Consider the following 22355-nt stretch of genomic DNA (forward strand, 5'->3'; position numbering starts at 1 on the left):
AAGCTGGGGCCTAGAGGCACACGAAGCCTCATTTCCTGCCACTGGGTCCCAGATATTTGTGTTCCAAGAAGGGTGTGGACCTCAGAAGAGTGGGCCTTCTGCTCTTGTTCCTGCATACTCGCCCCTCTAGAAGAGGCCACGGGGTTGCCTGTTGAGAACTAGAAGTGTGTAGCACATGGCCTACATCTGTGTACAGATGTATCCTGGGTTGCACAGTTCCTGCTGAAGCACATGAGTACAGACAGTCCAGTGTGCGGCTTAAGTACCCACGAGCTCTTTATTTGTAGAGTAAAAATGAGAAATTACATCGGGAGAGTTCACAGTGGGTAAAGGGCTACGTTAGAAAACACAGAGGGCCTGCCTACTGTACGCACACGGCCCATGAGTCGGATCCCTCTACAGACAAGTTTTGGCACATGTGTACTGCTCTTTGCGCATTCCTCGCAGCTTTCCAATGCACTTCAAGCTCGTGACTGTGTGGCCCCTCCCCCTGTGCTGAGCTCATGCCCTTTGTTTTAGAACACCTCAACAATACATGATGTTGTCTCAGTAGCACACCTCAGGAAGCAGCAGTGGAGCTGAGGGTGGCCACCATGCTTGTTCACAGCGGTCTTAGAGTATTTGCCATTTATTCTGACCTACTAAAGAACGCCGAGACCTCTGACATGCCCACCAGAAACAACGCATTCTGAGAACATGGAAGAGAACAATCAGGAATAGCTTTCTCTATTTAATTGTCTTACACATTTAGTTTACCTACTGGTGATTTTGTAAACATATACTTTAATGTCAAGATTCAGATTGAAACATAAACATACTTTTCTTACAAAGATTGTGGACTTAGATATTCTATTTGCAAGGTGCCACATCAGCCCCCCCACCAGCCGTCTTGCCCCTTCCCACAGCACAGGAGTCACATCTGTTCACAGAAGAAAAGCTAAAGTAGCCCTGGCTTACCCAAAATTACATTTCACTTTGCCCACTGGCTAATAAAACAAAACAAACAAACAAACAAAAAACCAAACTGCACCTGCATTCAGGGCTGTACGTGCAAATATATTCATAACAGGAAAGAAAAGAGCCAGTGGGCTTTCTTCCTACCTAGCACATTACCAGCAGACAGCCCACCCACAGAGAAACAGGCTCGGCGACCCCCTGGCCCAGAGCCAGCTCTTCCCCACCCCATCCTTGTGCTCTGCTCAGGGGACATACCAAAGAGAACCTCCCAGAATTGCCTGGCAGGGCTGCATCGTGGTGCCCACGTCCCCTTCTCTGCGCCACTCAACAGTGCATGTTGACAGTCAGCACTGCCACCAGCAAAAGCATGGGATCACTCTAGATATGGCTATGGAGTAAGGTCTGCAGATAGCAAAGGGGCAGAAAAGAAAACAGGAAACCAGCAAACGCGCTGTTCTGACGGCCAGACCCCTGGCATAGCCAGTGTAGATTACCTTTTGACAGTATCCAGTGAATCCCAGGGAAGGAGCTAAATGAAGACTCCTCAGCGTGTGGACAGTGGCATCCAGCTCTCTAAGCAATGCTGAGATGCTCTTGTTCTTACGCCTGTGGGTGGTCCGCAGCAAGTTTTATTTGCAAAGCAGCATTAGCAAACAGAAGCAATTGCACCGTAAATGAGTAATCTCTAAATTATCGGTAATTATATTTAATGAAATGTCCCTCAAAGTCCCCTTGTTGCCTTCAAGTGACACATGGTAAGGAACCTGCCCTGCTCGCTAAGCTGACTTCTCTGCAGCTTCGGTCTCCTGTTCCGACAGCTTCTCTTCGGACAGAACTGACATCCATGGCGAGACGGAACGGGTGATGCTCTGCTTGGCCAGGTTGTAGTGGTTTATGACAGTGTAAAATTTCTCCCGGGCACTGGAGTCTTGCTCCGTGTAGTAGCTCTCCAAGCCTTCTGGGATGCACTGGGTGTTCTGTAAAACAGGAGGCCGTGGAGATGGCAGTAATTACAAAGGCATGCCAGCGTGTTCTTGCAGTTACTGTCCCCCAATAGCTCCTCAGCCTTTCCCTGAACTTGCAAGAAGAAACACTAGCATGGACAGAGGGGTGGGGCCTGCCCTCAGAGGGACAGCTGTGTAGAAGATGGGCTCCCAGGATAGGGGGAGCAGGCAGTGTGCCTCCCTTCACACTCATCTATTAGAAGCAAGGACACTTTGGACACACCTACAGACAAGCTAACTAAAGTAAGAGGAAGAACACTGAGGAAGGCTTGCTTTGGGGGCAGTGAGATGGCCCAGTGGATAACAGTGCGTGCTGTCAAACCTGACCACCCTGGTTTAATCCTCAGGATCTCCCTGGTAGGAGGACAGAACCAGCTCCTTCCTGCCTTATAGCCCTATAAGGCCATGTGACTAACACCAAGCCAAGAGAATCTGAATTGTTGTAACAAGCAGAGTTGGGGCTGGCTCCCAAAGAATAGCTATCCCCACCTGTGTTCACATCTCCCCTTCTCAGCCATCTCTGACTGTCCAGAGGACAAAACCCCAAAAGCCACAGGGCAGGGAAAGATGGACCCAGATCTCCAGATGACTGACTCCCTGTACTGCCTTCCATTTGGACTTCTGATACCAGTAATAAGTATCCCGTCCTGTTGAAGACCTTGTTCATGTCTAGCCATCCAAAGCTTGTCACACCAGGCCTGCACAGATGGGAGTCCAAGACCCCACAGTTGAGTTAGAGATGGAAACCTTGGCTACCACCTGTCATTGTCATTTGAGAGTTTTAGACCCAGACACTCATCTTTTTTAAGCCTAGGGTAGCTTAGCAGATCTGTGCCGAGGCCATCTATATTCCAAGTGTCTCCCTGTGGAATCTGAGTCCAGCATCTCAGCCAAGGCCACAGCCCAAGTAGAAGAAAGCCCTTCTGGTTTTCACCCATGACACACAATGCTGAGTTGTTCTCTCCTCTCAGATGACCTAGTTCCTCCAGCTCCAAACCCAGGTTAGCTCACCAGTGTAGTGGGCAGGTAGCCCAAGATATCAGCCAGTAGTTCCTAGGAACTTTCTGTTGCCTGAGTCTGAAAGCCAAGGGCAGGTTCATGGGACAACCCAATTGGATGCCCTGCCCTAGAGAATGTCCTGCAGATCTCAAGCCTTCTCTCCTTCCTTTTGCAGTGAAGGAAGGGACTGCCGTGTGCACCCACACACAGGCTTCCTATTTTGCTACACCTAGATCTTTAGAGTAATTCAGGCCAGTTCTCTCACTGCGGGGTTTATGCCACTTAGTCCATTTTATAGGTAGAAAAGTGGAGCCTAGAGAAGTGGAGAGGCTTCATGAAGCAGATAGGAGAACCATACAAGCTGATATGGGAACACAGCTCCCTCCATCTGGGGTCTCCTGTCATCATTGCCTACCACTACAGATGGGTCACTCATCCAGGGTGTTGATCCTCGATTCCCCACCCAACTCAAGGCCATGAAGGTGAAACAGACCTTTCCATCGTCTCTACCCACAATGTGTCCAAACTGTTCTTTTCTAGAATCTGCCACCAGCATCTTCAGTCCAGCCAGCACTTTGAGTTCCTGCCTTAATACACATGACCTCATGTGTGCAGACCACCTATACTTCCTGGTGCAGCAGCTCCTCACAACCCTTAGAGGTGGAGATAGAGCACTCAGGGTGGCTCAGACTGCACAGTGGGAACATGAGATGGCATACCTCTAATCCCTGGCTGCCAGGTTCAGTGAGACACCCCATCCTAAAAGAGGACAGGGAAAGGTAATTGAGACATAAGGCACAAGACTTTGGCTTTGGCCTCAAGTGTGTGTGCATACATTCATGCACGTGTGCCACATGTGGATGTGAATGGAACCAGGATGCAGGGTACTCAGTCTGCAGCGGGATCCTTATTCAGCCAGAGGCCACTAGAGCTGGGATGCAGTATCACCGTCTGAATCCAGATCTACTTGACATCACCCTGCTACTGCTTGTGCCACAGGGCTGAGCCTGAAGGACATTGGTGGAGAAAGGAGGCTATGGTCATGGAGAGCAGCCATCTGGGCAGATCTAGAAGCGACTTATGGAGGGTCCTGTTCTTTCAGAGTGAGCCCTCTCTCCTAAGATCTTCTTCCACACAGAGCCTGCTATGGTGTAGGGTCTGGGACTGTGGGGAGTGGTCAGCAGGTTGCTAAGAACTTGGCACAGCCTAATCCACAGGCAATGATTAACTTAGCCCTGCTGGTCACTCACCAAGGTCTGACTGGCCGCCTCCTCAGGAGGGGTAGAGAGTGGAATGTAAGGAATCCTGGTAGAGCTGCCAGCATGCAGGGCTTGCGGGTTATCAGTGCGGGGTCTGGAAAGGTTATGAGGGTAAGAGTGCAGGGCCCAGTGAGCACTCGGGATCCTCTAAAGTGCCTTAAGGCCACACCCCTAACAGCTCAGACTGTGCCCTGGGTGTCCCTTTCTGGGCTGTCATTCCTCAAGCCTCTCCTCAGAAGTGTTTTCACCCCTGGTGAGGTAGATAATGATATAAAGGATCAGCCCCTGCCTATGGAGAGGGGTCTCAGAAGCTCACTAGAAAAAAGTATAAAGATTAGAAATGCCTGCAGGGTCCTGGGAGCGCTGAGAGCTAGTTCAGAAGAGACCATAAAGCAATAGAGGGTATATCACCCCAAGGGCTAGCACTGCCTGAAGCCTAATGCTGCAGACAAAACCTAGCTTTGGGCTCAGACCATAGTCCCAGCTGAGATCTCAAGTGGGGTTTCAGAGCCCTGGTCCCCTCATCTTTAAAATAGGGCCAATGTGCCACACAGCCTGGCTGCTTTCGCTGTAAGGATGAAAGTCAGGGTGAGAAAGCTCAGAAAGAAGCCAGGGTGTGGCCAAAGATGATAAACAGAAAAGATCACTCCAAGCACCCTCCAGAGTAGTCTAGAGTGTCCTGACCCTAGCCCGGCACAAGGAAGCCCCTACGCTGCAGAAGAAAATGGCTCCGTAGGCCAGCTAGGACTCTACAGCTGACCAAGACCCTCTAGGCTGCAGCGGCACCTTCACTCTGTCCTGACATATCCCCCTTTCCAGTCCTTGAAGAAGTGGGAGAAAGGCTGCAGGAAGGGCTCCTGTCCAGTCTGGCACTCTCACAGCACAAGGCCTTGCATGCTAAAGGACCTAAGGAACAAGATGTCAGAGAGTGCCCACACATCACAACCCTAGAGACTACAGTAAGGAGCTATCTCCTACCCATTCTGTTTCCCACAGAGGCACCACTGCCCTCTATGATGTCAGCCTGAGTCACCCAGCATCAGGCCAGGTGGTCCTCCCGGCCTCCCTAATTCAGTCTTCCTGTCTATCCACTGTCACACTGGTCTGCCTCTCCATCCCCATTGTGCCAGCCATCCAGACGCTCTCTTCCCTGACTGACTGCAGCAGCCTCTTCTGTCAGCATACATTCTGCCTCTCCCAATGTCCAGGTGACCCAAGGCGGCATCATCACACCCCCTTTTTCTGGGGCCTTTGCTAGGAACTCAGGGTGCTGAGCAATGTACAATCTCGCTGTACTTTGGTCACTCTCCCAAATGCCACCAAGGATACCCCAGTCCACCTGCTACTCTATCCATCTCCTACTTTGCCCTATGTTGCAGAAGCTGCCCCAGTGGCCCACCTTCTAGAAAGGGCAGACTCCCATACTCCATGCCAAGTCCTCACTCAGTATACACATGCCTGCCCACCTGCCCAACTCATGTTTCTTGAACCTGAAGGCGTCGGGAAAGTGGGAATGTTTGCTCCTGGGTGTAGTTTAGCACCCTGAGCAACCAGCGTTCAAATGTGGCAGGTATCCTACAATCACTGCAGGAGGAAGGAAGGGCTGAAAGGCAGAAGCCCTGAAGGACCTTGTAGTGTGTTAAGAGGCAGAAGCGGTCCTTCCTGTCCGCGGTAAGTAAGCTTTCAGCTCTTCTAACTTGCTCTGCCAGAGCACTGCAGTTTCATCAGCAAAACCCAGACCCATCCATCCAGCAAGGATCCACAAGCGGTGCAGGCAAGCACACACTCTCAGTGCCTGCTCCGTTCACATCTCAGCAGTGCCAAAGCCTGCACAGGACCATTTCCCATCAGCTCTGGAAAGCTCAGATCCAGAGTGAGTGAGACATGGAAGCCTCTAGCAAGTGGGCCACCCCTCTGCTCTGCTCCATCTCCTACCTCTGCCCTAGCTTCCCTCCCTTCAGTTTTGCTTCCTTAGTCCTCTGTGTAAATGCATCTGTGCCAACATCAGGCTCATGGGAAGGAGTCATAGAAGCAGAGAGAACATTTCCATGTGTGCGGATGCCAACATGGCCCCTTCAGCGGAACCGCAGGAGAACCCAAGAACAACCTGTAGGCAGGTAGTCAGTCCCCTTTGTGTGGTTTGGGGCAGGATTTTCTTCTTGGTCATTGCACCCTACTCCTGCCAGGTACTGAATGGAAGTGTCAGCTTGGCACTTTCTGCCCCCCTGCCCTAGGGGGAGGACCTCTTCCCTAGGGACAAGCCAGGGGGTTCCTTTGCCCACTTGCCTAGCTGCCCAGGGAGGGTCTTCATTGAGGACCCTCCTCCCACTGAAGGTACACAGCCTGCCGCTATATGACCCTAGGATGGGGAGGAAAGAGTTCAAAGGCATCCTGAGGGCCGGAGGTGGGGTAGACATGCAAGGCCTTACCTTCAAGACAAACCCATCAGGGCAGGCGCGGTCATACTTGTACACTTTGTAGACGACCAGGAAGACGACACAGGTGAGGAAGGCCAGGGCAAAGAGGACCAGCACGGAGACCTGTGGGAAGAGGCAGGAAACGCCTTGGGAGCAGGAAGACAGTTGACTGACAGGTGCAAGCAGTCACACACACAGAGGTTTGTACACCTGCGCAGAGAGCCTGAGGCACCACCTTTGGTCATTTTGTATGGCTCTGTCATTTTGTATGGCTCTGTCTTTTAAACACATCCACATGTCACCATGTGTTCCAAGCATCCCAGGCTACGTGGAAAGCTCTTGGGCCCTTGATCGAGAAGTGAGGCTGGAGCAGGATCTCGACCCAGGCCACCTCACCCAGAAACACTGCCTGGCAGGAACCCACCCCGCCAGGGAGCCAGCTGCCTGCCTCTCCTCTCACTGTTCCTGCCCACAGGGCTGAGTCCTGGAGGAGATGCTACACACCTGTAACCCAGGCACTCAGGAGGATCCGAAGTTCAAGGTCATTCCCAACTACATAGTAAATTCAAGGCCAGTCGGAACTATTTGAGATCCTGCCTTAAAATAAAACAAAATTCTAAAAAATATAGCAGGGCTGGTGGCCACTGTGGGTAAGGCCACCAAGCTTAATGGCCTGAGTTCAATCCCAAGGACCCATTTAGTAGGAGAAAACTGACTCCTCCTGAAAGCTGACATTCTCTCTCTCTCTCTGTCTCTCTCTCTCTCTGTCTCTCTCTCTCTCTGTCTCTCTCTCTCTTTCTCTCTCTCTCTCTCTCTCTCTCTCACACACACACACACGTAATTAATATTGTACTAATTTTTCATTTTTAATACTCTATTAATGTTTTTTAATATTAAAAAATCATAAAGCCAGGGCATGATGGAAATGAGCTCTTACACGTGGGTTGTGTTCAGATGAGGTCACCAGCTTGTCACGTCTGACCAGTGTCCTTATAGGAAAGGAACTGAGGCAGAGACACACACTCGAGGGAAGGTCGTGTGCGGATGGAGGCTAGAGCAATGCATCTCCACCATGCAGCAGCCCCAGAGATGGTGGTAACTCCACAGCGGGACTCCGAGACAGCATGTCCCACAGACACTTAATTTCAGACTTCTCTTGCCTCCAGAAACCTGAGAACAACTGGCATTCCCCTGCCTTGTAGTGGTTTGTTCAGGCAGCCACAGGATTTGTGCTAAGAAGCATGGGCCTGGATCACCTTCCTTGAAGACAGTACCCATACAACACATATTTCTCCTGCAGATACCCCAACCTTTTTCAAAACTCATTTTGTGTCTTCTCATTTCCCTACCCTTCAAAGCCCTGGCCAGTCTTCGGACCCCAGGGAGGGTTTGGAACGCCCCAGCCTTGTTCTGAGCATCAGTTATATATGGGCAGGCACCAAGTAACGTCATAAGTTCCTGCCTGACCCCAGGGAATAACATGTGTCCCAGTTAGGAGACCTTCATGGCCTCCTCCCCTCCCCCACATATACACACCCATGAGACAACTGGTAATATTCTAGAACACAGAACAAAATGTCTGAGTCAGACATCTACAATTCCTCCAGTTTTGGGGAGTCTCCCTGAGGCTTTCTCTACGAGGATGAACAAACAGTCTACCTCCAGGAGAGTTAGACCACCAACCATTCATCCTTCAATCAACTGTAGGATAGAGGAACCAAAAGGCACGGGTGAGCCAGCCCTTCGAAGCAGGGGCTGGAAGGAAGATGGTCGAGGAAGGGCACCCCTTGTCATCCTCAGCCTCTCATCTATGAAACAGAGGTTCCAGCCCCAGGCTGATGTTTGTGGTGAGGTCTGCAAGAGATCACAGGCAGGCACACAGTGGGCACACCAAGCCCTTTTAACCTAGTGTTACGGCCTCCACGCAGAAGCTGAAAAACCATGATGTCACACTTGGCTCATGACAGAGGCCTAGATATCAAAGAGGAAACACCTTCATCTGGGACATCTGGACACCAGGGGAGCTAGGAGCCAGGGAGGGGCCATGAAGGAAGATAAACGGAAGCTTTTCACAATGGCTTAGGCCCAGCACAAACCAGACTCAACCATGGCTGTGTGTTAACGTCATGGGAGCCCCACCCAAAGCAGTGACAGTGACTATCAGGAATGATAAATGGACATTGCTGAATGGTGCCCAAGTATTGTGGTTGGCCTGAGTGGAAGCCATGGGCACAAACAGAGGGTCCTGCTTACGGGCAGAATGCCTGTAACCTGGGGCTGGGGCCTACTGAGCTACCATTTAGGTTTGAATATTAAAGTGTTATCCTAAAATGCTTATTATTGAAGACTTGGTCAGCAGCCAGTAGAGCTACTGAGATGAGCAGGTAACTGTATGGGTGCCAGCTTTATCAGTGAGTTACTCTATGGACAAGTTCATTGCTGAATAGACTCTCAGGAGGTGGGGCCTGGTTAGAACAAATGAGCACTTGGGAGGAAAGGGGGGCTTTGAAGGGGCAGCTTGTCCCTGGCCCCATGCCTCACCCCAACTTCCTGGTCTGACCCTCTCCATTACAATGCTTTGCCTCTGCACACAATAAAGGTTTTCCACATTCAAACAAACAAAACCATGTGCTTGTTATCCCAGGACTGATAAGACAGAGACAGGAGGATACGGCCACTCAACCTAACATAACCGGTGATTTTCCAAGACAGAGAGAAACCTGCTCTCAATCAAAGGGTGGCCAGGGCCAGAGGAATGACACACGAGGTTGCCCTCCTGCCTCCACACATACACAAGAAACAAACAGCAAGATCCCCAGTGTTGGGGTCTGCAACCTATAGAAGGATCAACAATATGAACTAACCAGTACACCCCGCCCCCCCCCCCAGCTGTGTCCCTGGTTGCATATGTAGCAGAGGATGGCCTGGTCGACCATCAATGGGAGGAGAGGTCCTTGGTATTTCGAAGATCATATGCCCCAGTACAGGGAAATGCCAGGGCCAGGAAGCGGGAGTGGGTGGGTTGGGGAGCAGGGCAGGGCAAGGGGAAGGTATAGGGGGCCTTGGGGATAGCATTTGAAATGTAAATGAAGAAAATATCTTTAAAAAAAGAAAGAAAGAAAGAAAAAGATCCCCAGAATTGTTTCAGTAGCACAAACTGGACTGAGAACCTTGGAACCTACCAAGGATCTTGGGATGGGAAGACAACCTGGGTTATCCAGGTGGACCTTCATCGCCTCATCGGTGTCTTCCTAAGAATGTTAGGGTAATTCAGGGACGGAGTAGAGATGGGGACATGGGGGAGAGTGGAGTGAAGGAACAGATCCCCGGAGCCCCACCATAGCCTAGGCTGGCACACAGCCCACCTCTCAATGAGTACTTCCTAGGCAGGCCTCTGGCACCTAGAACCAACCCAAGAATTGTCCACTCAGCAGACACAGCATGAACATGGCTTGCAGGGGTCCAGGTATTAATTAAATTTATATTTAATTAAATAAATATTCTCACACACGGGATGGGGCCATACCAAGTATAGCTTTTTCCTTCACATCCTGAGGAGACCTAGAGAGCCACAGGTTTCCAGACCAGGCTAACCCCTACCCTTCTTAGCCAGGGACAAAACCCAGAGATTCCCTTGACAAGAAAGAAGTAGACTCACAGAGAGCTGCCCACTGGGCCGCTTCTCTCCCAGGTGCAGGAGATATAGTGCCTGGGTCCACTTTTGATTTTGAGACAAGGCCTTATTAAGTTGCCCTTGCCCGGGCCTCACAATTGACTGGAATTTCAGGCCTTTCCATGAAGCCCACCTACCGTCATATTTCCAAATCAGACAAATGTGTGTCAAATCAGAAGGAAAAAAATTAATACAGCAAGGAGTACATAACAGACTGACTAGACATGTCTCTAGACCAAATCTGCCACCATTTGCTTTTCTCTTTATGAAGAGGCCTGTGAGACCAACGTGCCTTCAGCCCAGAAGGTCCTACCTCCTCCCAACTTAGGAAGCCCCAAGTAATCCGGGAACCTTCTCAGGTGGTCTGACATGAGCTAGCCAAAGTGTCCACCTCAAGAGTTGTCTGAGCAGCCTGCAGGTTCCACTGCATCACCCTCCTGTCAACTCAGTACAGGCAAATAAGAAGTGTCACAAGAGAGGCAGGACACAGAGGCAGCTCTGAGGACTCTGGAGACCTCCTGGAGGAGCATCGGCCCCAGGGGATAAAGAGTTCACTGGGAGGTGAGAGAAAGGGGAGGTGAAGATCAGAGTGGCCTGCAGTATCAAAAACATGGTGACTAGTTGCATCAGGGCCCGCCAGGAGTGGGGACATGAGCGAGCTGACTGAACTGCCCATTGACTGAGCTGGAGTCTAGACAAGTCCTCAGTGTGGCCAAGACCCCAGGAAGCAGGTTGATGTAGCTAGGCATCAGGGAAATGCAAATCACACCACAAGGAGATGCCACACCACAACCATTGTAATGGCTGTACCAAGAGCTGTCCATGTCCAAAGGAGACCCTGGAACCATGATAGCAAAGAAAACTGATGGCCCTGGTACAAGAAACAGTGGCAGTTCCACAACACATAAACTACAAAAATTACCAGGGCAACCAGGAGTCCTACTCGTGGGTACCATTATTCCCCTACAAGACTGAAATCCAGACCTTCAAGCAAAAGTTTATACAAACAAAAACAGTATGGCTGAGTGGATAAATAAAATGTGGTATGTCCACACAGCAGAATATTACTTGGCCTTCAAAAGGAATGAAGTTCTGATTCATGCTACAACAAATGAACCTTGGCCATGTGATGCTGAGCAAAAGTCAGACATGAGAGCTTTGCACAGTGTTTGGTCCCACAAAGGACACTGTGGGAGCAGAAAACTGATCAGTGGCTGTTAGGGGGCTGTAGAGAGGTGGGGCTCACGGCTTCATATGTCTGGGTCAGCTTCTGAGATAATGAAATGTTTTGGAACTTGACCATATGATAGTTGGCACTATAGTGTTCGATGTCACTAAACTGTACTTTGAAATGGTGAGTTCTATATCTGTATTCTACCACTATTTTTAATGGACCAGAGGAAGAAGGCAAGAGTCTGAGTGGGTCCCTGGATGCTGGTATCCCCAAGTCAGAGCAGCCCTGTGCAGGAGGCCAGCAGGACCTGAGGAGCGTTTCCTGGAAGGGAACAGTGAGGAAAAGACTGTGTGTCCCTTGGTGAGACTAAGGAGGAGAGGGGGCTCTGGGTGTGACCCAGTGAGGAGGAGGAAGAGAGAGTTTAGGTGTGACCCCAGTAAGGATGATGAGGAGAGGAGGCTCAGGGTGATCACAGTCAAACAGGGAAAGGTGCTTATATCCAGTGCTGGCCAAGTGCTGCTCAGAATCTCCCCCCCTACCCCCACTTAGCCTTCTGCCTTTCACCAAAGAATCACAGTCTATGCAAGGGTTACTACAGTCATCCAACTGCCAAGCCACTGGCTTTCGAAGCACTTACCACCAGGCACAAACCAGCAGAACCCCAGCCAGGAACGGCGGGAGAGGCACTCATAACCACACTGACACCGGGTGGGTATCCTAAGATGTGGGTCTGAGTCCTGTGTCCATCCCTGATACAGCTGACCTTGGGCCTACTCCTTAACCAGAAGATCAAGGGCAAGAAAAACAAGGCCCACGAAGGGCCCAGGCTGAGCAGGTCGATGGTGCTATGTCACTTACGGTCTCTGTCCTCCATCCCTCAGGGGGAAGGGAAAGGAAAGAAACCTTTTGCTGACTAATGCAGTACAGGAAAGAAAAAAAATCTCTCGGAGAATGAATCTTGAAACCTCCAAGTGTTTATAGAACTAAATATTTTAGGTATCATAGAGAAGAGAACACAGACACATACCCCAAGGTGATACTAAAGTTGAGAAGAAGCCCCCCACTCTATAGCTAGACCCAGAATCTATGGATTCTGCAGCTGCAGGTCTGGGTGGTCCCAGCTGCGGGTCATCAGGACATTTAAACAAGTTTCTAAGGTCTCTCTTGCTACCATGAATGAAGACCCTTCACCCCCATACTCTACTGGATGTAGAACAATTGCATCACCATTTATAAACAGTTAACAAGGATGACTTAGAACCTGCCATGGGGATTATTAGAGTGTGCAGAGCAGGCACACAGGAAGCTCAAGGTCATTAAGGACGAGGGAGAAAGAAACAAACCACCCACAGAATCGTTTGCAACGGCATGCCAAGGGACACCTGCACTGCAGCATCGGCTGCCAGCTCTGAGGACCATCCTTAAGTGGCCTCTCCTAAGATATCCTCCCAGCTCTTCGCTGCCCTTGAAAGGTGGCCATGTGCAGGGCTGGCCTTAGAATTTCTCAAGGCGGTGCCAGAGAGGGCTGTGGCTCCATCCCCAAACCCTTAACTGGATGGGAAAGGAAGAGGATGTGGACCTCAGGAGACTCAGCCCTCTTCAACCAGACAGCCACAAAGCACAGGGAACAGAAGAGAACCTGGCAGAATCTTCCCTGGGTCTGCCTCATTGTGGAGCATCCGTCTTCCAGACATTAAGAAGAGCCCAACCACCCATTACACACTACCTGCACACATGAGAAAGCACAGTTTTGTTTTGTTTTTTTAATGTTTGGGTTTAGCTCATTTGAGCAACATCCTAGCCTACATTTACTCTCAGTGTAAAAACACCTCTGATTAATTAAATGACTGTTCTCCCCCTTGACTCAAGCCTCATTGGAAGCCTGGGCTTTTGGCTGCCACAGGGTGATTCATCCTGCTATCCCTGTGTAGCAATCTTAGGAAGCCTACCCCCATCCCCTGCACCAGCTGTTACCTAGCAACCAACCCAGCAACCTTGCAGCCAAGAGATTAACCCTCCAGTGATAACCACAGTGTAATAATGCGAAAAGACATTTGGTTTCAAGGGTGTCCTCTGAAGTTGAGATGGGCACACCTTAACAATACAAATAAAGGACAAAGAGGCTCACACGTGCACACAACTTATCTGCTGCTTCAAGGTCTAAAAGACAGGATCTCCTTCCATGGACTCACACATAAGAAGAAAAGATCCAAACTACCACCGTCAGAATGGTATGCTGTTCCTACCCTCACCGTGAATAATCAGCCCCTGGTGGGAGACTCAGAGGGCATTCCCTGATTCCAGATATCCTGTTCCTTCCCCAAACCCCCATGTTCAGAAAAGCCCCCCCCCCAACCTTTAGCCAGCTGGTGCTGTTATGCACGCAGGCACGGGGCCTATTGTGTGTGTGCACTCAGGGACATGGAAAAGATCACTAAGTCTTAAAGGCCAAGAGAACTTTCCAGAAGGGTGAGCAATCTTAGCATCTCTAAAGGGCTCCAGCCCTCCAAATGTCTCTACCGCTGTGCCAGGCGATGCCCTCCATTAAGAAAAGCACAGAACCTCAGGAGACACTAATCCAAAAGTGGAGCTGGCTAAGATGTATGTTGCCTGGGTGGAACCTTACAGAACTCCCAAGGTCCTTATGGACCTTACATGGTCCATGTAAGGAACTAGCTTTCTAGTTTCGAAGCATCTCAGAGCTGACAAAAGCAAGAGATGCCCTAAGAACATGGGTCAGTCCTCTAAGTCGGCCTCCAGTGCCTTCGGGACACTGCTCACCTCAGTGTGCTCAGAGGAACCAGTCCTTGCAGCTGAGTTGCGGGGATCCTACCCTGCATCTGCCATTTCCTGACTAAGGCTGATCATCTGCTGGCCCTGTGGCAACTATAGTGTCCAAGTGTCCCCTATAGAGAGCACATTCCATCCGTGGCCCAGTAATAAGACTAGATCGGGAGAGAGCTACCTGGCTGTTAAGGAGCCTACAGGGACACCCTAGAAATCATGCCAAACCCTTCCACAGGAGTCTACCAGGATGATAGATGAGTCAATCACTTAGCCAGCTCTTACTGAGAGTGCGGTAAGCGCCAGAGAGATGGTATCGAGGACTCTGACAGTGTTGGCACAGGCTACACGTAAGAGCTGTCTGCACACACAGGCCCTACACCTTCATTTTTGGCCAATATTCCTATCTCAGGAGACTGCTAGGGCCTGGTTTCTTTTTTCAAGGTCATGAGCCAGGTCAAGAGGCCTCTGCTTCATGAGGCCAATTCTTCAGTGCCTGCTTGGGATATCAGATCACAGGGTCCATGCCCAGAGAGAGGTATAGACTAGTCCAGCTTCTTAAAAGAGCACAGCTAGAGGGGGTGGGGCTGGGAGTTGTGACACAGAAACAAGACATCAGAGGAAAAAAGACACTTGTCAGGGGTGCCATCCGGCTCTGCTGACAAGCTAGAGCAGGAAGGAGACCCAGGTTCTGGGGGTGGGGGGCAGGGGCTGGGGGGACAGGGGGTCAAGGCAGCAGTGCGTAGTTGTAGGACAGGGTCTAAGTTAGCAGAGGAAATGGTGAATGACATCCTTGCAAACCTGTGCCCTCCAATGCCACAACCCAAGAGTGGGCTTCCTGAGCTCAAGTTCTGTTTCAGTCTCCACCTGATTAACATGGAGAGAGGGATGGCATCGTACTTCCTGAATCATTTGCGGCATCAACAAGAAAAAAAGCTTGCTTTGGAAGCACCACCTCCTGACAGAGGGCAGCAGGAACTGGGGATAAGCTCATCTCTGCAAGCCTCAGTGTGAAAGGAGAGAGAGGGGGACAGATTCCTGCCCGGGGCTGGAGCTCAGAATCCTGGGCCTTCATAATGGAAGTGCCAGTTTTAGAACCCAAGATGAGGGGAGTCCCAGCCATCCTGGGGGTGAGTCATAAAGAAGGCACAGAAGCTAGGCTTAGGGAAACACTGATGGCCGTGTGTGAGACCAGGCAACACTGCAGTGCAGAGCAATCCTTTAGTGAGTCCCCACTGTATCCAGTATCTTCCCAGACACCCGGGAGAAAGCAAGAGAGGTGAGGTAGGCCTCCTGAGACCAGCAGCCTGCCAGTGGGATGGCAGAGACTGTCTGAGGCCTTCCTGAGTCTTCTGAGCCCTAAGGTTCTGGGCAACAGAAACCAGGTAACCATGCAGAGGCCCAGCCATGACTGCCTAGAGCCCTGGGGCCAAATTTGCGTCACTTGTGCCTTAGGCAAGGGACCTAGGGACCCGTCTCAGGTGAGCATGTGAGAAAAACACAAACCAAGAACACCAAAGGGGACAGAGCCTGGCACACGGAGACACTCAACAGATGGAGAGGATATTTGGCTACCACACAACTGTGATGGGGACAAAAAATCCAATCAGACACAAGAAACCAGGACATGATCAAGCAAGATGACATTCAGACAGTGTGGCTTTGACATTCAAGTCTGCTCCTGTACCTGATCCCAAGTACCCATGATGCTGATGGGCAAAAAAATGTCAACAGATGGCAACCATGCTGATCCTATAGTAGAACAGAGATGCTGGCCTCAAGTCAATCCATCTTAATACTGGTCACGAACCTCAAACATGTTAAGAGCCACCCCTTGATCCAGGAAGAGCAGCTCAGCATACCTGACACCCCTCCATACCCACAGGGACGCAGACATAGACCTCTGCACTTCTGCCCCTCAGGCCCCTATTGGAAAAGCATATCCATTACCAGCAGGGAAGAGGAAGGAGGCTGGAAAAGTCAGATGTATCGCCTGTGCCTTAGGCAAGGGGCCTAGGGACGTGCCTCAGGTAAGCATATGAGAAAAACACAAACCAAGAACACCAGAGGGAACAGCCTGGCACACAGACACTCAACCGATGGAGTGAATACCTGGGTACCACACCACTCACTGACCAGCATCACCAGGGGCATAGAGGATAGTGACACTCATGGAACCCACTGTTCCAGGAAGACCTAGACAGCAGTGAGAGGCAACAGGAAGCAGAAGGGAGTTTGTATTACAAACTCCATGAAACTACTCTGCTTTGCTGGATTCCCTTGCAGCTATGAACTAGGGTTGGTTCCCAATCCTGTCTTCTGTAATTCCCACGATCACCCAAGAACTAAAGAAGAGAAAACATAGATGCTCTACAATGTGCCAAGAGTATGGATCTACACTGGGACACCCATGAATAGGTTGCTTATACATCCTAGTGGATGACCGTCCATTCATCCAAGACCACTTATATTAAGGTCTGGGGATGGCTTCCAACTAACCCCTTTGAATCTGGGCCTCAGGCACCATTTCTATTTTCTCTTACATCTTTCCTGAAGAGTGAGGTTGCCAGGTTACCAACATCCCAGGTTGTTCCTCAGCAGTTTAGAGGACATGCACCCTTGTGGTGAGGAAGGCTCCTCCCACCAGAGCTCACTGGCACTTCAGCCCTTTCAGCAGCCATTGCCGGAGGTAGCAGAGGGTGAAAAAGGATTGGAGGTTGAACACATGGGTTCTGTAGCCAGGCAGACTCTGGTCATGGCTCTGCCATAGAGAGCTGGAACCAATGAGCCTGCAGTCCCCTGCCCCATGAGGTGGGATGCAGAAGAGCCTAGCACCCAAGAACTACAGAAGACAGGTTTAGAGACCAACCCTAGTTCATATGGGAGACCAACCCAAAGAGCAGTATCCACCCCATCCCCATGAGGTGGAATGTAGGAGAGAACCCTGTTCATGTGACAGCCCTTGGAGGAGCTTGCATAGGTACAGAGCCCTGCCTGGGTAAGTAGGTATAAGTGTCTTGGGCTGTCTGCTTCCTTCCTACAACTGTCAGGCAAATATTTCCATGTTTTGCAAATATCTGTTCACATTTATTGCCTTTGCCTAAAGGTAGGTTCATGGGTAGGCTTTCACTGTTATAAAAATAAATAATATCTGATTATTTTGGAGGACGAGGAAAAAGGAAAAACTTAAAAAAACAAACGAACAAAAGCCATGGAGAACCACCAGGTTGGGACTGGAAACTCTTGGATCTGCAGAGCCTGGATAAGTAGAATCACATCCTGTTCCTGCTCCTCTGAAAGACCTCTCTGCAGCCTGGCAGATGCCTCCTGGCCTCAGGGCAGCAGCTCAGCCTGGACCACTCACCTTAAACCTCTCGGTGACACCCTCGGTGATGCTGACGGTGAACTCGGCTATCTTGGGAGGACGCGCTTTTCCTTTTTTGCGATCAGGTTCATATTCAGTTTTAGTTTTCACCACGACCTTAGCCAGGAAACAGAGAGGTACATGGTCAGCGGTAAGCCAGATGTGTTCAGACACATCTGCCCTGAGCAGGTGGATCTGGGACTGTCAAGTTTAGAGATACCCACCATTCCTCCAGGCAGTGAGAACAACTTTCACTGAGAACTCTCCATGCAGGTGTTTTCAGAGACATTGCCTATTCGTGGTTCTATTAGCAGCCCCAGGGAAAATACAGAACTGGGGGACAGAGAGGTGATGCTCACTGGCCAAGGCCACAGGAATAATGCCTGGCAGACAGAGCGCCCACTGGAGAAGAGCCCAGGCCCAGAGTATGGAGAAGACACCTCTACTCTCCTACTGGCGCTTCTGTGCTACCCAGCTGCTGGACATGGCCTGTCACTGGGAGGGATGTGAACACAACCACCTAGCATCTAAGAACTAGGGACAGGAAATAAACCACTCTGGGAGCTTCTTGGACTGCAGAGCACTGAAGGGTCTCTCTTTTCCTTCTACCCCAACCACTCTCTCCTGGGAACCTGGGAACCCATTCATCTGCCCTGCACAAACTTCCCTGCAGCCCTGCCAACTTGACACCAACTTGGGAACACATGCTATGGGGACATTCCCATCTTGGTTTCTCCAGCTCTACATCTGTTGGGAGACCCATTGCCTTTCTGTTTCCCTTAGACAGGGAGAGTGAGGCCAAGGGGTTACTAACCTCTAATCCCCAAACTTACTCCGAAGAGCAGGTGCCCAGGAGTGGCTACGGGCTAGGAGAGAACCAACCACCCACTACACTTCCCCTGTAGGGAGGATGTCCTTCATTGTTCCATGGTTTAGGAGACACCCACTTGTTCTGACAACAGGACAAGGGGAACTGAGTGACTCAGGACAGGCCCCAGACTCTCCATTCCAGCCATGACCTGTGGAACCAGCCTCAAGAGTGGTCTTAGTGAAAGCAGCCTATAGCTGTCATTGAGCCAGAGAGCCCTGCGCTTCAGTGCATACTATCAAGTTTTACTTCCGGCATGCCAGTCTCCTGAAGGAGACAGAGGGGTATCCACCCCTTCAAGGCATTATATTCCAAGGCAACACTGAGTACTGGCCTGCCATCCTCACATGCCAGCGGTGCCCATGTAGCCTTGTGACCTTGAGCACATTGTTGGATCTACTTGATCATGAGTACAGAAGGCTTCTTCATGTCTTATTCACACCTGGAAGCTATAAGGCCCATGTCATCCGGAACTGTAAGAGTGAGGACATCTGTGGTCACTTAGCCCACCTAAATTCAAACTGTGTCTACCACAAACTGTCAGGTGACCTTGGACAGGTCTGTTAAACTCTCCGGTCTAGCCCTTCACTGCTGTGTCTGTCAAATGAGGGAGGGCAGTGGTAGTGGCTACCTCCCAGCCATGTGGGCATGTTGAAGTTTAACCTGTGAAGTGCACAGGACCGAGCCTGGTATGGCAAGTGTAGCTAACTGATGTCAGACAAGGCTGTGTTCCTGATGTGAATGGCAGCCCTCAGCACCGGTGCATATTCTCAGGTGGGTGCAACCTGACTCTCAAAAATCACATCCCTCACCTCCCTGAATCGTGTCAAGTGTGAGAGGTGTCCAGTTATAAGCAGAGTGGACTCAGCAGCAAGGCTAGAAACTTCTGGGAGGCCGGTGACCTTCAGCATGATGACCTTGGGTGCATTTGGTGAACTCTGAGAATCTGTCTCCTCTTTGGTGACTTTGGAAGCCTTCTAGCCCACGGACCAGTTCCCACAGGGATACCCTTCTCTAGAGCATCACCATCAGTTACCTCAAGAGAGGAGAGACTCCGGAGCTTACAGAACCACCTAGCCTACTTCTGAGAAACAGGACTGACTGGCAGAATGTGGGAGCTGCCTGAAGCTCTCCTCCCTGGAGCCGACCATGCCAGGCAGGCAGTTCTGGAACGGATCACACTGAGGGTAAAAAGAGGATGCTGAGGCCGAGCAGAGGGATCGCCTGATAGAGGTGCTGCTTTAGGACACAGAGATCCTGGCACAGGCTTCTAGTGCTCCTTGGCTGCATGTATTAAGGCAGGAGGGTTCGGGAGATAGGGACCATAGGGTGGAGGTCAAAGACTCAACAGCTCCGTTCCTCCTATGACGGCCAGTCTGGACCAACAGCTGTGGCACAGGGTACACAAGTTCATGCCACTCCGTGTATGAACAGCTGATTTTCCTTTCCCAAAGGGAAACACCTGCTGGCAGCCCCTTCTCTGCTCCCATGTTGCCATCTCCCCACCCCACCCTTGGGGAAAAAAAAACAGACAATAAAATTAGGGGGATGAAATCACCTTGGGAAGAACCCAAATTTGGGGATTTGTGAAAGAAGCCCCTGAGAGCCACCATTGAAGACCCACTGCAGGTCCCTTCTATACCCCATTCTACTGCTGCCCAATGAACACAGAGCCTGGAGCCAGAGCCTCGTTATCGGGAAAGAAATGAAGACAATAAATGTAAAGCATTCAGGAATAGTGTCCAAGCTCCTTTGTGTGTTGGGACTGTCGATAAAGGGCGTGTAGCTTTACATGAGCATGCGGTAATGCTGTCATCTACTTCAAGGGTAGAATTTGCTTTTAAACGTTATGGCTTGAAAACGATGCCCCGCTGGATGTGGTGTTTAAGAAAGGAGTCTTTAAGTCGGGGTGGGGGGGATACCATCAGGATAAAGATGGTCCTGGTTACACTAGCATTGCTGAGCTCAGATCTGGAGATGTCACAAAAGGAACAAAGAGGAATCAGCACACACCCAGTGAGGCAAGTGGAGCTGAAACCCAGCACAAGGACCAGCTAGCTCCCTAAGATCACTCCTGACCCCCCATACCAACAAGCAACGCTCTCACAAGACTCCCCCCAAATCAAGAGGGGGACTTCCACTGAGGAGTCTTGCTGAGACAAAGGTGTCATCTAAGGCGGGGGAGGGGGGTCTCCAGCATCACCAAACCCATAATCACGAGGATACATCGTGCTCTCCCTGCCTTCCTCCTCCTGGCTGAGCCCGCCTCCACCTCTCAACGCGCACAAGGCCACAAGGCGTTTCTTTTGTTTCAGTTGCAGCCGAAGATTTAGGGGTGCACACTCAGCAGCGCGGGAATGTCGGGGGGCTCATACCTTATCTGGGGGTGGGAACTGCAGCTGGTTGACATCGAGGGGCGTCATCAGAGGAATGGTGTCGAAGCCATCCTCCAGCAGTGGCTGCTTGGTGCCCTTCTCTGCGAAATTGTTCCCCAACTTCACCATGGTTGCGAAAGACACGAGGCTGCGGCCTGCGGAGGGAGGACCGCGCGGGGGTCAGGACGAGCCGTAGCCCAACCGGGGCGGGGCACAGCCAGAAGGACTCCGCACACCCACCCGCTGTCCCCGCGGCCGCCGTCCCCGCCTTATCTCCCCAGAGAGGTAGCAGGGACGCGGCGATCTAGCCAGATCAGTCTCAGGCTGGGTATTGACTAACATTTCTAGACTCCCATCCCGCAGGGCGCATCACGGCCGGGTGAGGGGACGCTACCCGTGCCCAGCCTTTCTGGACGCGTACCCTGTCGGGTGGCACTGGCCTCCTGCAGGTCTCCCGCGGCCCTCTGCTTGAGAGATGCTCCTCTGCCCTCCCCGTTCGCCACCCGCACTCACCCCACGCCCGGCTCCGGAAGATCTGGGCTCCAAGCGCGCTCCGAGGCTCAGTGTCGCCCGCTCCCGCGCAGAGCAATGGCGGAGGCGGCGCCGCGGCCGGGGGATCGGCGATTGGGTTCTGTGCCTCCCGCCTCCGCGCGCCGCCTCCTTCCTGCCGTTCCCGGGGGCCGCGCGCGGGAGTGCGCGTGGGGCCGCGCCGATGCGCCTCCGCCTTGACGCAGCGCCGCCCGCGCGCGGATCGGTCGCACAAAGGAGCACGCGGCTGCGGTGGGGGTCCCCCGGGGACCCCGCGCGCTCCCCGACCGGAGGAAGGAGAACCTGAGACTCCCAATGCCCGACTAAGGGAATACCCGAGCGGGCTGTGCAACCCTGGGGCGGCGGCCGAGTGCGGGGAGTTGGGGGGAAGGAAGGGAAGGAGGGAGGAGGAGATAATGGGAAGCCAGGGAGCCCCAAAGGTGGATGAAGGCAAGGTGCCGGCCCACTGTCAATCAGATCTGAAGGACGACAAAGATTTTCGGAGGACAGTGTAGGTGATACACCTCAGTGGCCCTTAGTGTGAGGCTAGGTGGGAGAGAGAAGGAAAATGAGGGCGGGTCCCTATAAAAAGAGGGAGATTGCAGGATGTGAGGTAGTGCTGTCCCACTAGGGATGCATGCCTAGAGTGTGGGAACAAGAGGCCAGGTGTTCAGAGCAAGAGGCAGGCTAGCCAAAACTGTCTGTGGTCAAGGCGGAAGGGAAGGTGGGAATCTCCCGACCGTAGCTGCAGTCCGCATGGATAGCATAGAGACCCAAAAGGAAGAATGAGGTTCTAGGCTGACCGGTGCCCCAGGCGGCCACCCCGACGAAGGCCACTGCACTTTACAGACCTCTAGCCGGCCTTGCTTGCAGGATGCAGGATAGGGAACACTACTTGGATGTGAAAGCGAAGCTACAAAAGGAGTAGGGCTGAGGGCCGGCGCAGGAGGAGC

At 51.6% G+C, this 22355-nt stretch overlaps 1 protein-coding gene across 2 annotated transcripts; it reads right to left on the reverse strand.

Annotated features, from left to right (window-relative positions):
• Positions 1–252: 252 nt before the first annotated feature.
• On the reverse strand, positions 253–21903 carry Nsg1 (neuronal vesicle trafficking associated 1). 2 transcript variants are annotated; one of them, XM_021162415.2, is made up of 5 exons: positions 21388–21903; positions 20875–21029; positions 17632–17748; positions 6649–6759; positions 253–1934 (listed from the first exon to the last, which is right to left on the reverse strand). In XM_021162415.2, exons 2-5 carry the CDS (start codon positions 21001–21003, stop codon positions 1734–1736), a joined length of 558 nt encoding a protein of 185 aa, XP_021018074.1. In that variant the 5' UTR covers positions 21004–21029; positions 21388–21903; the 3' UTR covers positions 253–1733. The 2 variants fall into 2 exon arrangements, with proteins under 2 accessions (XP_021018074.1, XP_021018076.1); XM_021162417.2 differs by having other exon boundaries at positions 21296–21735.
• Positions 21904–22355: the final 452 nt, after the last annotated feature.

Source organism: Mus caroli, chromosome 5 (assembly GCF_900094665.2).
Source record: "Mus caroli chromosome 5, CAROLI_EIJ_v1.1, whole genome shotgun sequence".
Taxonomy (NCBI): domain Eukaryota; kingdom Metazoa; phylum Chordata; class Mammalia; order Rodentia; family Muridae; genus Mus; species Mus caroli.